This window comes from Oncorhynchus kisutch, linkage group LG18 (assembly GCF_002021735.2).
Source record: "Oncorhynchus kisutch isolate 150728-3 linkage group LG18, Okis_V2, whole genome shotgun sequence".
NCBI classification, from domain to species: Eukaryota; Metazoa; Chordata; class Actinopteri; order Salmoniformes; family Salmonidae; genus Oncorhynchus; species Oncorhynchus kisutch.
The window spans coordinates 47,309,933-47,325,271 of record NC_034191.2 but is presented as its reverse complement, the minus strand read 5'-3'; the positions used below and the strand labels follow the sequence as shown (position 1 = coordinate 47,325,271).

The 15,339-nt window shown below is 41.7% G+C and overlaps 1 protein-coding gene across 4 annotated transcripts in view; it reads right to left on the bottom strand.

The window, feature by feature from the left end:
- The window catches only part of LOC109908818 (dnaJ homolog subfamily C member 13), a 65,351-nt gene that overhangs the window by 18,713 nt on the left and 31,299 nt on the right, over positions 1-15,339 (bottom strand). For 3 of the 4 annotated variants that reach the window (XM_020507532.2, XM_031796179.1, XM_031796180.1), the window contains exons 9-26: positions 15,015-15,106; positions 14,623-14,789; positions 11,578-11,657; positions 11,320-11,489; positions 11,051-11,083; positions 10,367-10,466; positions 10,094-10,201; positions 9,806-9,961; positions 9,478-9,534; positions 9,267-9,388; positions 9,036-9,111; positions 8,832-8,927; positions 8,565-8,705; positions 4,883-4,900; positions 1,664-1,746; positions 1,284-1,437; positions 1,066-1,169; positions 714-873 (exon numbers count right to left, since the gene is read on the bottom strand). In XM_020507532.2, coding sequence (XP_020363121.2) covers positions 714-873; positions 1,066-1,169; positions 1,284-1,437; positions 1,664-1,746; positions 4,883-4,900; positions 8,565-8,705; positions 8,832-8,927; positions 9,036-9,111; positions 9,267-9,388; positions 9,478-9,534; positions 9,806-9,961; positions 10,094-10,201; positions 10,367-10,466; positions 11,051-11,083; positions 11,320-11,489; positions 11,578-11,657; positions 14,623-14,789; positions 15,015-15,106 — 1,917 coding nt within the window. The remainder of the gene's footprint in view (positions 1-713; positions 874-1,065; positions 1,170-1,283; positions 1,438-1,663; positions 1,747-4,882; positions 4,901-8,564; positions 8,706-8,831; positions 8,928-9,035; positions 9,112-9,266; positions 9,389-9,477; positions 9,535-9,805; positions 9,962-10,093; positions 10,202-10,366; positions 10,467-11,050; positions 11,084-11,319; positions 11,490-11,577; positions 11,658-14,622; positions 14,790-15,014; positions 15,107-15,339) is intronic. The other variant, XM_031796178.1, reaches the window with a different exon arrangement.

Genomic DNA, 15,339 nt, shown 5'->3' with positions numbered 1-15,339 from the left:
TTTGACAGCTCTTTGGTCTTGGCCATAGTGGAGTTTGGAGTGTGACTGTTTGAAGTTGTGGCGTCTTTTATACTGATAACAAGTTCAAACATGTGCCATTAATACAGGTAACGAGTGGAGGACAGAGAAGCCTCTTGAAGTTACAGGTCTGTGAGAGCCAGAAATCTTGCTTGTTTGTAGGTGACCATATACTTATTTTCCACCATAATTTGCAAATAAATTAATTATTGTCCCCAGCACAAGGTGCACCTGTGTACTGATCATGCTGTTTAATCAGCTTCTTGATATGCCACACCTGTCAGGTGGATGGATCATCTTAGCAAAGGAGAAATGCTCACTAACAGCTTTTGTGCGTATGGAACATTTCTGGGATCTTTTATTTCAGCTCATGAAACATGAGACCAACACTTTATATGTTGCGTTTAAGTTTGGTTCAGTATATGATTACATTTTGTTATTATGCATTAGCCTACAAGGTATATATTTTAGATTGATATAAAACTGGTATTTTATTAGATAGCCTTCAGCTTTCATACAGTGAGTTTCCCAGCCAAACCAACCCCCGCAGATGTGTTTTTGCAGGGCCAAGCGTGCACTGCAATTGAGTTCTCTTTGGCTGAACCATTCATGCAAAAATGTTGAGCTATAAAGCTTCAGTTTGCTATACTGCTTCGGCTATACTGCTTTGGTTTGTCTGTGTCAGCACTACTGACCCGGTCCAGCATGCCCATGATGTACTTGGTGTCAGTGAAGGGGCCAATCTCATTGCAGCACTTCCCATAGACTATAGTGAGGGCCTGTAGGCACAGGCACTTCATGGTGACTTTGGGTGTGAGCAGGAAACGGTGGTAGAGCTCATTGAAGAACTCATACCTAAGAGAGGGAAACAGAGAGAGAGAGAGGAGCACGGACGGAGGAATATTGTGATTGAAACGTTTACTTTGGAAAAATGTAACAATTTAAACATTTTAAGTTATGCCTTTCAATAGGATGCAAGAGCAACATTGTCATTAGATGGCTTAGACATTAGACGGCTGATCATGTCGTAGGTAGCGGATATCTTACGATCTCTTGATGGACCCCGACTCGTCCGTCTGATCCTCTTCCAGCAGCAGACGCAGGTAATAATCACCAATCTTGATCTCATCCGAAAGGCACTCGTACTTGACCTGCAACACACACACACACACGCAAAAGCACACAACCCACACACACGTTAGCTACCAATCCACATGCTGTGTGTATTATTGATCATATCATCGTAATTTGGTTTGAACCATGACCTCAAACTCCTGGTGGTTCCAGGAAATGACGCTAGCGTTGCCCAGCTCGCGGTCTACACCAAAGGCCCTCATCTCTCCCTCCAGAGCATCCCGCAGCTCCTCCCGTGTCTTCAGGTTCCAGATAAGGTTGGGCCGTGCGTGGTCCAACTGGAACCTGCGACAAAGGAGAACCAGAGATGGGACTACTTATCCAAAACCAAAATCAATCACTTTTCATGCATTGATTGAATTTATTTCATAATTTAAAGTAGAAGGCTGCTCCAGATGGAGAAACATTTATATACATGAAAAATGATCGAGGGCAAAACACAATTAAGCCTATACTAGTAAGAGAGACAGTAAGGAAGCCATTTTGTGAGTACGTGACCAAGTGTAGCTACCTGTAGTAGAAGAGCTCCCAATTGGCTTCAATCTTGATCCTCTGTCTCCTCTTCCTCAGAATGACAGGCTTTTGGTTGGGGTTCTATAGAAGAGCAGCCAAGAACAATGTCAGTCAGTCACTACTACACATTCTCTCTGGGTTGTTGGACAACTGCTCTACATGAAAGGATAAGACAATGTGAGTAGATGCCATGATTATGACACCAGTCACACCAGCGTTCATGGTAGCCTGAGTGCCAGTCTTTTTGTGCTATCATGCCAACTCCCTGTCACTCATTGTCATACAAAATTGTCATGTTTGGCTTGATAATGACAGTAATGGAGTTGGCAAGGGCACATACAGATCTGGATCTAGACTACGTTAAAAAAGGTACAACAGTCAAACAGATGATAGATAAAAACAAATACGAAGGTATGGCATGTATTGAATAGTGATGGGGGAAAAATGTAGAGTTACATATCGGGATATTTTTTTATTCGATTTTTGTGACTAAATCTTTATACATTTTTCTTGTTGGGGGGGCTACATGCACAATACACAAATTCATATAATTGAATAGTTAGCGTGCATCAAAGAGCAAAGCGGTCATCAATGCAAAGGGTGGCTACTTTGAAGAATCTCAAATATATTTTCATTTGTTTAACACTTTTTTTGGGTTACTCCAAGATTCCATATGTGTTATTTCATAGTTCTGATGTCTTCACTATTATTCTACAATGTAGAAAATAGTACAAATAAAGAAAAACCCTTGAATGAGTAGGTGTGTCCAATCCTTTGACCGGTACTGTATATCTATTCCCAAATATTTAAAATGGGAAACAATTGGGATTCCATATGTCTTGAGGCAGGAGGGCAGATTTGGTTAGATTTACTTGAGATGGAGCTGAATTTGTCTATGATCTTCAAAACGTTTGGGAGGGATTGAGGAACACCTTACTAATATTGAGTTGCGTACCCCGCCCTTTAACCTCAGAACAGCCTCAATTCATCAGGGAATAGACCCATGTTGATTCCAATGCTTCCCACAGTTGTGTCAAGTTGGCTGGATGTCCTTTGGGTGGTGGACCATTCTTAATACACACGGGAAACGGTTGAGCGTGAAAAACTCAGAAGCGTTGCAGTTCTTGATGCAAACTAGTACACCTGGCACCTACTACCATACCTCGTTCAAAGGCACTTAAATATTTTGTCTTGCCCATTCATCCTCTGAATGGCACACATACACAATCCATGTCTTACTTGTCAAGGATTAAAAATCCTTCTTTAACCTGTCTCCTCCCCTTCATCTACACTGACTGAAGTGGATTTAACAAGTGACATCAATAAGGGATCATAGCTTTCACCTGGTCAGTCCATGCATGGAAAGAGCAGGTGTCCTTAATATTTTGTATACTTAGTGCATAAATGAGATGTCGTGATCTGCAGAATGGAGAGATATTGGTGCAATTTCTTTCGATTTGTCAACTCAGGGGCTCCATAGACAAAAATAGCAGAGGTGAGATGGAATCACCTTGCCTGCAACTTCTAGTTATTCTGAATGGAACAGAGCAGGCACTGCCTGTTATTACTATGTCTGAGGGATTGGCATATAGAATTTAAAATCATATTAATGAAATTGGAGCCAAGTTCCATATTATCCAACACCGATCAAAGATATGACCATTCTAGTCTATCAAATTATTTTTCTACATCGAGAGATAGAACTGCCCATGGAGCATTGGTTTCTGATGAAGCATGTAATGGAGGCTGTCTTTTTTGAACAAATACGCTTTGGGGACAGGACGACAGAATTTTAGAAAATAGTTTCATATCTGTGTTTATCAGATGGGTGGTGTCATGAACCTTTTTTTTCCTTCTTTTTTTTTTTTAAATAAAAGCTAAATTAGTGCTGTATTTACACCCCTTCCAAATAAACCTTTGTGAACGGCTGTGTTTATCATTTCAAGTAACAGTGGACCTAATTGGTTCCAACATTTGAAATTGACCTCAGGCGGAATACCATCACAACCAGGTGATTTGCCTTTATTCATGTTATCCAATGCCCCTTTGAGTTCATAGAGAGAGACTTGTGGGCTCTCTAGCTGGCTTCCTCTGTTGAAAGAAGAAGAGTTCTAATATCTTTAAAAAGAAGACTTGATCTGACTGGATTTACAAAGAGGTGTACAATTTGTTCTAGAAAAGGGAGAATCTTCAGTTGATTAATTTAGGTTCTGATAGTAATTCACCTGTGACAGATTCAATAGTGGCAATATCCGCTAATTGATTATGACTGCAAAGCTTGTTTGACAGTAGACAATATTATTTTTGAAGTCAAGTCATATTGACAATATCACAATATTATTGGCTGTTGGCTATACCTGCCCCAAAACTCCAGTGCTTTTCCTTCATATCTTTTTTTCTTTTAATAGGGAGCCAATTCATTTTCAGCACTTTTATTTCCATGACTGATTAAAACTAGTTCTCGCATGGCTCTATCTTGTCCCTCTGCAGCAGACATATGGTGAGTAATATGTTTGAACATCTAATCTCAATAAAATCACAGTATCAAATCGCAATACATTTATTGACCAGATCAGTCACTCAATATAGTCTTCGTTCAGTCACTGCTCTCTTTGTCTGTTCCTAAGGCTAGAACTGAGATGGGGAAACAATCTTTCTCCCATAATGGCCATTCATCCTGGAACATGCTTCAGAAGATTTTAAAGTTAGGGCAGTTAGTGTCCTTGCCTGTTTTTAAGACTCTGATCGACAACACTGTTTGTGATAACTGCAGTTGTTTCTAATCTTCAATTGTATCTTTAACTTGTGACAGTCTTTTGTGTGTATTCTGTATTTTTCTGTAACGTTTTATGGACACGCTGCTATTTCCCTGTTTTGCCTTCTTGCCAGGTCACCCTCGCAAAATAGGTTTAAAACCTCAATGGGTTTTAACCTGGTTAAATAAAAGGTTAAATACATTTTTTTAAATCACAAAAATGTTTTACTGTATTGATAAATTCAAATGGACGGACAACGTTTAATGTCACTGACCACCAGGTGAAAAATACTATCATGATAACAAACACCAACAAAAACACAACCTTCGGCATAAACAGTGACAAAAATCGAAATACAGAGATGGGATCACACAACATAATGTGTTGCATGAGCTCTAAATGATTGACAGGTAAGAGGGTGAGGGGTCAAGAGGGAGGATGAGGGGGTCAGTTCTACTTACCAGGTTATTTCTGTCCTGCTGCATTTCATTGACAGCCAAGAACCACAACAGGCAAGAGAGGGAGCATGGGGCAAGAGACAGAGAGAGATTATTGGTCCTCAGTTGGATCAAACAGAGATGCTTCTCAATGAAGTTAGGTCAAAGGTCATCTGCATCATAATCCAAATCTTTATCGACAAAAACAGACAAAGACAGTCTCCAGTCCAGATTCACCCACATTTTTATAAAATTAGTAAGATTTAAATGCAAATCATAACAGTTGTGGTAGTAAATTGAGTGTTTTGTGGTGATTGGTTGGCAAATAAGTCATTTCAATTATTGATTTGAGCTGGGATCACCTATACCCAGATTAAGCCTTTAAAAATGGTCTCATTCAGAATCTGCACTTATAAGTTCCTTTTTATCTTAGCAGACTAAGAAAAACTAGTGTGATGAGAGAAAATCCCAGGAAAATGCCAAATTATTAAGGATAGGTGAACTTTGGTTTGTGGCAGCGTCGTGGCCCAGTTGATATAATTTGATTAAAGATTTGAAGGGAAGCCAGAGCAGAGGCAGCTGTGGCCCGTACAGGAGGACAGAGTGTGTCTTCTGTTAATGACTGACCCGGTCAGATGGTCTACTCAACGACACAAATTAGTCCTAACAAGACTTGTAATTTGTTACACTAACTATGTTACTGTAAATGCTTGCATTACATTCTGTCACCATAACTCACGGTGTTATTCACTCAGGGGCATCATTCATACACTTAGTTGCCCAAAGTAGAAGTCATTACAACGTAAAACCTCTTAAGGATCCACACCTTTTTTTCAATTTACACCTAAAATGACATACCTAAATCTAACTGCTTGTAGCTCAGGCCCTGAAGCAAGGATACGTATATTCCTGATACCATTTGAAAGAAAACACTTTGAAGTTTGTGGAAATGTGAAATGAATGTAGGAGAATAACACATGAGATATGGTAAAAGATAATACAAAGAAAAAAACAACCATTTTTGTTATCTTTGTACTGTCATCTTTGAAATGCAAGAGAAAGGCAATAATGTATTATTCCAGCCCAGGCACAATTTAGATATTGGCCAATAGATGGCAGCAGTGTACGTGCAAAGTTTAAGACTGCCCAAATGTGCCTAGTTGGTTTATTAATAACTTTTCAAATTCATAACTATGCACTCTCCTCAAACAATAGCATGGTATTATTTCACTGTAAAAGCTACTGTAAATTGGACAGTGCAGTTAGATTAAGAAGAATTCCAAAATAAGATATGTCTGTGTCCTGGGAAATGTTCTTGTTACTTACAACCTCATGTTAATCGCATTAGCCTACGTTAGGTCAACTGTCCGTCGGGGGACCCACCGATCCTGTAGAGGTTTTAAAAAGATTTATGTGGATCCCTCTGACACACATAGACGTCACACATGAAGTAAGCAGCGCATATGCTAGCCATGGGCTCCCGAGTAGCACAGCGGTCTAAGGCACTGCATCTCAGTGCTAGAGGCTTCACTACAGACCCTGGTTTGATTCCAGGCTGCATCACATCTGGCCGTGATTGGGAGTCCCATAAGGAGGAGCACAATTGGCCCAGCGTCGTCCGGAGTAACAAATAAGAATTTGTTCTTAACTTCTTTGGGGCAGAGGGCAATATTTTCACATCCGGATGAAAAGCGTGTCCAAACTAAATGGCCTGCTACTCTGGCTCAGAAGCCAGGATATGCATATTATTAGAAGATTTGGATAGAAAACACTGACGTTTCTAAAACTGTTTGAATGAGTATAACAGAACTTATTTGGCAGGCGAAACCCCGAGGACAAACCATCCAGGATTTTTTTTATTTTGAAGTCACTCTCTTTTCAATGATTTTCCATTGGGAATCTAGAATTCTAAGGCAGGGGCTTGCAGTTCCCATCGCTTCCACTGGAGGTCAACAGTCTTTAGAAATTGGTTGAGGTTTTTCATTTGTGTAATGAAGAAGTACGGCCATCCAGAACGAGGGTAATTTGAAGTGTACTGTTAGATAGAGGTGCGTGACCAGAAATGCTCGCTACACTTTGTTATCATCCTGTATTGAACGCTGTTTATCCCGTCTTCAATTTTATTGATTATTTACGTTAAAAAATACCTAAAGTTGTATTACAAAAGTAGTTTGAAATGTTTAGACAATGCTTACAGGTAACTTTTGAGATATTTTGTAGTCACTTTGCGCAAGTTGGAACCGGTGTTTTTCTGGATCAAACGAGCCAAATAAATGGACATTTTGGATATATATCGATGGAATTAATCTAACAAAAGGATTATTTGTGATGTTTATGGGACATATTGGAGTGCCAACAGAAGAAGTTCGTCAAAGGTAAGGCATGAATTATGTTTTTATTTCTGCGTTTTGTGTCACGCCTGCAGGGTTGAAATATGCTTTTCTCTCTTTGTTTACTGGGGTGCTATCCTCAGATCGCATCGTTTGCTTTCGCCGTATGTCATTTTTGAAAAATGACAAGTTGGCTGGATTCACAGCAAGTGTAGCTTTAATTTGGTATATTGAATGTGTGATTTCATCAAAGTTGAATTTGGCACACTGCATTTTCACTGGATGTTGGCCAGGTGGGACGCTACCGTCCCACATATCCCAGAGAGGTTAACTTCTTTGGGATAGGGGGCAGCACTTTCACTTTTGGATTAATATTGTGCCCAGAGTGATCAGTCCGATGCTAATATATGCATATTATTATTAGTATTGGATAGAAAACACCCTGAAGTTTCTGAAACTGTTTGAATGATGTCTGTGAGTATAACAGGACTCATATGGCAGTCAAAAATCCAAACAGGAAGTGGGAAATCTGAGGTTTGTAGTTTAACTCACCCCTATCGAATACACAGTGGGATATGGGTTATTTTGCACTTCCTAAGGCATCCACTAGATGTCAACAGTCTTTAGAACGTTGTTTCAGGCTGCTCCTGTGAAGGGGGGCCGGATGAGAGCTGTTTGCAGCCTCGTTCTCAGTCACGCGCTTTCACATGAGAGGTATCTCTCGTTCCATTGCTTTTCTACAGTCAATGTAATTCTCCGGTTGGAACATTACTGAACATTTATGATTAAAAACATCCTAAAGATTGATTCTATACTTAGTTTGACAAGTTTCTAAGACCTGTAATATAACTTTTTGAACTTTTCGTCCGAATGGACTAGAACGCGCTTTTGGATTTGTTTACCAAACGCCCTAACAAAATAAGTTATTTGGACATAAATGATGGACATTATCGAAACAAAACAAGCATTTGTGGAACTGCGATTCCTGGGAGTGCATTCTGATGAACATCAAAGGTACGTGAATATTTATAATGCTATTTCTGACTAATGTTGACTACCCAACATGGTGGATATTAGTGCCGCTCTCAGATTATGCTTTTTCCGTAAAGTTAAAAAAAAAATCTGACACAGCGGTTGCATTAAGTAACTTACACAAAGGTTAAATAAAAATATCTGCTCAGTGGCCTCATATAACAGCATAGAAAACGGTTTGTTAGAATGTAGTTCAAAACCCACAGGTTGCCCAAGTGTCTCCCCCAAGCCAGGTAATGACAATGCTGCTGGATGTTAGCCATGCTAACTGGTACTACAGTACGTGGGCCAGAATGAAGCCCCTGAATGGGGAAGAAAAGTGAGCAGCGAGTTCCTCTCCTCACCTCCTTCTGGGCAATGCCCATCTTGTCCCTCCAGTGCATCAGCACAATGTCAGCCTTCTCCTTGGCAAACTTCTCTACCTCTTTGGCTGCTTTGCCCGCTACCCGCTGCCAGTCAGGCACCTTTTGCCGACCAAACTGGTCCTGTATTCGACAAACAGAGAAAGATATACAGTACTGCTAACATACAAGCACACATTCATTTCTAAAAAGGTACCACAATAGAGTGGGTACAGGGGAATTTGGGCTAGTGTCTCTACAACAGGTTACCGTGGCGATCTTGACGTTGTCTCGGATGTGCATCCTGTCCACATCTTTCTCCGGAACGGGATCAAGGCTGTCCAGGTATGCCAGCAGCCCCGTCGGCTGAGGGGAGAGAGAGATGGAGAGAATGTACACAATATCAAGTTCCCTGCCCCTGACAGTATGGATGGTACACAAGTGAAGTGCCTGAACACCGGTCTAGAGCCTCACCAGTATTCTCTTGAGGAGGTTCATGGCAATGGGGTTCTCTGCAGTCCACAGGCCCACAAGGTGACGACTTAGCTGCCTGTGGGAAAACAGTAAAAAAAAAACATGAGTGAGTTTGTCAGAATCCTAAATTGAGATATAATAATTTGGACTTTTGAGCAAATCATGCATGTATGTTATGGGAGATTTGTGTATAAATCTAAAGCAAACAGATTTCGACCCATTGTCCTTTACCTGTTGGTGAGCATCCTCTGGTCTGAGCTGACGGTGAACATGGAGGTGTGTAGGTGTCTGGGCAGTGCCCCTTCACTCAGAGCCAGCTCCTGCATCTTAGTGGCTATCTCCTTATCCCCCTCCTTATAAACAAAACAAATATTAATCATCACCAATACGATCACCAAAATTCTTCTATTTTTCATATCAAGTCCTGCTCCCCCAGCCTCACCTCAATGATGGCCTTCATGACCAGGCCTGCTCCCTTCACAATGGCCATAGAGGGGTGCTATAACAAAAAATTTAAAATAGTCACATACCTTATACAAAGCAGGTCATATAAAGACACTGTGTAGACGCTCTTTATTTTCAATTTGTCTTTTCGTTTTACCCACCTCCACCTTTTACTCTCTTTCACTAATTGTTTTTCCTTGTTAGGAAAAGTCATGAAATCCACAATCCTCCCATCATTTTCCCTTTCTCTTAGTCTGAAATCCAAACAAATAAATGAGCATATCCGTTGGATTCCATACTACCTTTCTCTCACACTTCCTAGCTACCTGGAAGAGTTTGAAGAGGCTGCGTCCGTTGGAGGCCACCATCTCTAGCAGCATATCAAACTGCTGACCCTCGCTGGTCTCGCTGTAGGGGGCGCACAGGGCAAAGGTCAGGAAGTCTAGCAGCGAGCTGATCACCAGTGCCCCTGTGCCGTGTTCCTAGAGGGAGGGTAGAGAAGTGGAAGAAAGAAGAATGTAAAGAAGACTGTCAATAAAGAACGAAGATGGTTCCTTTGGTTTCGGGATGACCAACAAAAAAAGGTTAGTAGCGGTTGAGGCTGACACACGTACCACGTTGCTGACAAACTTCTCTAGAAGGTTCTCCAGGAATTTCTTGGAAGACATCAGTGACGCTTTGTTCAGTTGCTCCTGACGCAGGTCGTAGTCATCATGCATCGGCTACAAATTAAAATAGCTATTCAATTGAAAATTCTCAATTTAAAATTGTGCATTAACAAAAGCAGTCACAGTCCGTGTACGGTCATGTCGCCACACCAATATTGTGTGTAAAGATGGTGTGTGTGCGCTCTCAGTACCTGCTCAGGGAATACAAATGGCACTTACACACATTAGAGCACAGAGCATGTCTATGGCGGCGTGTGTCACTCCGTTGTTGTTCCTCTTCAGAGCTTTCACCGTTTTCACCCCCAACTTCTCCCGGAACCTGCAAAACACACACACAGATTATACTAGAGAGACTCACTCATTCATTTACATGATAGGGAGACAAGGGGGACAGTCATTGACACTGGAAATTCAAAAAGGGCCTTTGATACACAAATATATTTTTCAATGGGTCCGGGGGTTTATTCTCAATTCCACAGGAACCAAGAATAGAAATACACATCCTCTCATACATCTCAGTGACCCCAGAGGAGAGAGCGATAGTGTCCTGGATATATGAGAGAGAAAGAAAGACCCAGTTCAGAGAGAGAGAATGAAATAGAGAAAGAGATAAGCACAAACTGTACACAGGCAGACAGAGGTGAAGAAGAGATGGACAGATGACATCACTTCTCTTTTGCTCTCCCAGTGTTTGAGACACATGAAAGGAGAGCAGACAGACAGATAGCAGGCTAGCCAGCCAGAGACAGACAGCAGGCCAGAGAGACAGAAACAGAGCAACCGGGCAGAGGCAGACAGACGTAGTCGGTCAGTGAGTCAGACAGAGGAGGTTAGACAGACAAGAGGCAGAGAAGGAGGGAAAACAGACAGAGGGCAGACTGAGATGTATGGATTCATATTTACGTTCCATCTGTGAATCCAGACCCTTGACCAGACCTTGGAATGACAGAGTATGTCTGTTACCTACACGCTTACCACAACACTAATACACAACACTGCATAGCAATAATTAGTAGGAGAGGGGGGTGGAAAGAGAAGAAGGATGGGGAGAATGTAGCAGTGGTGGGGAGAGATGAGAACAATTAGACAGTCAGAGCTTTGAAGGAGGGAGAGAGGGGTAGTGAGAAGTCAGGAAGAAATGTTAGCAGTGTGTGTGTGTTTTGATGCCTTACTTGGGCAGCTGTGTGAAGGCCTGGAAACCTGCCTTGGAGGCTACGAGGCGTCGGATGGCGTGAAAGTGACTCTCCAGCTCGGCGTTGAGGCACGGCAACTCACACTCCTGGGACAGCAGGGCCAAGATGGCGTTACTGATCAGCTTCTCCTTGTTCTCTGAAAACAGACCCTGAGAGACAGCCGGAGGAAAGGAGTGTTAAGGTAGGCCTAATACACTTACAGACAAGACACTCTCCTTGGTAGGCTTGAACACTCACGTCTTGGGTGACTGCATGCAGCACACCGCTGTAGGATACGTTAGCGTTGAATCTGAACACTGCATCTGCAAAGCTTCCATCTGAGAAGGACAGACAGAGACACTTTGTCAAACTAGTTCTCATCCGAGCCTAAAAGTTAAAGCCTGGTCCGACATTACATAACTGAAATGAGCGCGAAAAAGGAAGATTTTTAGAAAACAGTATATTGATTTAAACTGGTGTTGAGAACAATGCGGCGGAGGCGGGCTGAAGCGGAGTGAGGTGACGAGGAAACGACCCTTGGGCACTGGTTCTCAATCCTGGTCCTGGGGACCCAAAGGGCTGCACATTTTTGTTTTTGCCACAGCTGATTCAAATTATCAGCTCATCATGAGGCTTTGAATAAGGTTTGTAGTGCTAGAGCAAACTGCCCTTGAGCCTACAAAAAGAGCAGAGAGAGGAAATCTCACCTTAGTTATGATCCACTGAACGGCGAAAATATTGAAATAAAGTAGGATAATGTAATTAAAGGCATGTATCAAATTGTTGCTTAAACTGAAACCCCCAAAGTCATATCCAACCATTATACAAATTTAAAACAATAGTCATATGTGGTCACCTAGATCATTTCAGCACTGTTTTGATTGGGACAGCACCATTGGGTATTTTTATTTTTTAAATGAACCCTTATTTTACCAGGTATATTGACTGAGAACACATTCTCATTTACAGCAATGCCCTGGGAATAGTTACATTGAAGAGGGATAAATGAGCAAATTGGAAGCTGATTTTGATAAATCAATGAATGTCAGAATTTTGTATTCACTGAATCTCCATTTGGATATTTGGTAGGGATGTAACGATTCATCGCTAAGTACCCGTCCCTGATTCATACGTTTAAGACACTAGAGCATCGGTCTGCAGATCCCAAACCGATCCAAATGTAGTATGCGTCGGTCAGAAAAATCGATTCAAATATGACAAATCGCCATTTCACAATTATATATAATTTTTAGATTACATTATTTCTACCTTCAGAAAATACCTAATCTTTTGTGATAACTGATGCATCCTCACCTTCAGTGTCGAAGTAAGCATGTAATCTGTGTCTGTAGTCATTGATCTACAAGTAATTATTTTCCATGCCAACCCCAGGCAATATTAGTAGTCTACTACTGTAGTCAAACGGCGCACTGTGTCCAGCTTCACGCACTGACCAATGCGAGGTACTTGATCTTACACATCTGCACGGTACCTTCAGCTTCAAAGGCAAAAAATAAAATAGTCAGCTTTATTAGTCGAGTGACAACCTATGTATACTGGACAAAATTATAAACTCAACATGTAAAGTCCTTGAAATGTTCCATATACACAAAACTTATTTCTCTCAAATTTTCCTTCACAAATTTGTTTACATCCCTGTTAGTGAGCATTTCTCCTTTGCCAAGATAATCCATCCACCTGACAGCTGTGGCATATCAATAGGCTGATTAAACAGTATGATCGTTCCACAGGTGCCCCTCTTGCTGGGGACAATAAAAGGTAACTTTAAAATGTGCAGTTTTGTCACACAACACAATGCCACGGATGTCAAAAATGTTGAGGGAGCTTGCAATTGGCATGCTAAGTGCAGGAATGTCCACCAGAGCAAATTAATGTTAATTTCTCTACCATAAGCTGCTTCCAATGTCGTTTTAAAGAATTTGGCAGTATGTCCAACAGGCCTCACAACTGCAGACCACGTCAGCCCAAGACCTCCACATCCAGCATCTTCACCAGCTGATGAAACTGATGAGTATTTCTGTCTGTAATAAAGCCCTTTTGTTGGGAAAAACTAATCCTGATTGGCTGAACCTGGCTCCCCAGTGGGTGGGCCTGATCCCAAATTGGTGGGCCTTTCAGTCATGCGAAATGCATAGATTATGGCCTCATGAATTTATTTCAATTGACTGATTTCATTATTTGAACTGTAACTCAGTAAAATTGTTAATTGTTGCATATTGCGTTTATATTTTTGTTCAGTATAATTTGATAGGTTATTGTTATCTATGCGCGGTTGAAAATGTTTTACCAGAATAAAAGTAAACGGTCAAAACCATTTGATTTTGAGATGGGGGTGAAATCCAAAATTATATTGATAAATATTGATACATTACTAGCTCAAACACTTAATCTACAAAAAATGAATTAGTGGGTGACGGTGATTTCAGAACCCAAGTGGGGGAGATAAAATTACATTAACAAAAATATGCCACATTGCTGCCCCTCCCCTAATCTGATAGGGGGGTGCTAGATGCCTAGTCTACCTCATGGCTCAGCTCAGGTGCCTACATAGTACATACATCATGTACATACACACACTAAAAATTAGGCTGGGGAAAGGTTAGCTAAATTGAGGTGAGTGCTCATGATCATCTTATTCATGTATTAGTTGATCAGAACATTTTGCCAGCATGTTACGTAGCTTAAAAAAAGTGGATTTTCCTCTTCACTCATAGTAGCCCGTGCTACTCCCGTCCAAAAGCCGACAACTTGTCTGATAATCAATCAATGCACTTCTCCTGATACTGAGATGCACTGCCTGTCGTGGTCTTGTAGATCCTCGTTCTCACGAGTGAATTCCAGCCTAACCGTATCGCAATTTGAAACATGACCACACATTTTTCTGGCCCAGTCAATATTAGAATCCTGGTGCCGCTAGGGGCCCCAGCTGTTGCAGCTGAGAAAGAGTGGTATTAGGATGAAGGTACGCAGACACACACAGTTTTTCTTTAACACAGCACGGTACGGCAAGCCCAAAACCCACGGCGCATTAATCAATTTCACAGAATTCGAGGCAGTCGGGCCACATAGTACTCATTCTCAGGCCAAACCCAAAGTTAACCCCTCAATCCTTTAGAGATACAACAATTCATTTCAGTGTCAAATTCATTTGGGCACACCTGAGCGATTGCTATTGGACAAGCTCAGGTAGTACCGCCCAGTTTAAGTCAGTTTTCTTCCATTTAGTGAATACTGAACACACCCCAGGTCAAAAATCAAACCTGTGATAGGGGTGTCACTCACTAGGGGGCGCTGCCAGAAATTTGAGGTGCAGGCTCTCCACTTCCTCGTCCACGGGCATGCTCATTAGGCCCCAGCGCTGGCCCCGGTGGGTGGGGGCCATCTTCACACACACGTCCCTATTCCCCGACGCACGCACCCCGTCCAGCAGGCTGGCCATTAGGGAGTCCCTAAACACACACACACACACACACATCAAATTAAGTCATTAGAAAGAGACAAGAATATGCAGATGACACACAGAAAATATATAAAAAGACAACGATGCAGGATCGGGAGTACAGTACATATGAGCAGGGTGTGAACGGAAACAGATTTAGTGAGCTTAGCCAACAGAAAAGGAAATGGGAGGGCAAATATGACATTTGCCATGATAGAGCTGTTTTGTGCGGTACCTGTCTGTAGAGCAGTACTTCCTGATCTGGCCTCTGATGAACTCTATGGTGAACACCTGGGGGTTCTCTGCATCGCAGATGAGAGCAAACACCTGCACGCGCGCACACACACACAGTTTACTGCAAATGACACTAGCACAACGGTGCATCAGTGCAATTTACTTGAAAAAGACAAACATGGCATTTAACAGAGCCTGAGGCAGAGGCCAGGTCATAGAAATAGAATGAATAGAAATGACAGTTCTGAAACCCACATAACACAAGGAAAATTTGACTTCTACCAATTCAATGAGTCAGCCCCAGTGTTTGTGCTGGAATTGTAACA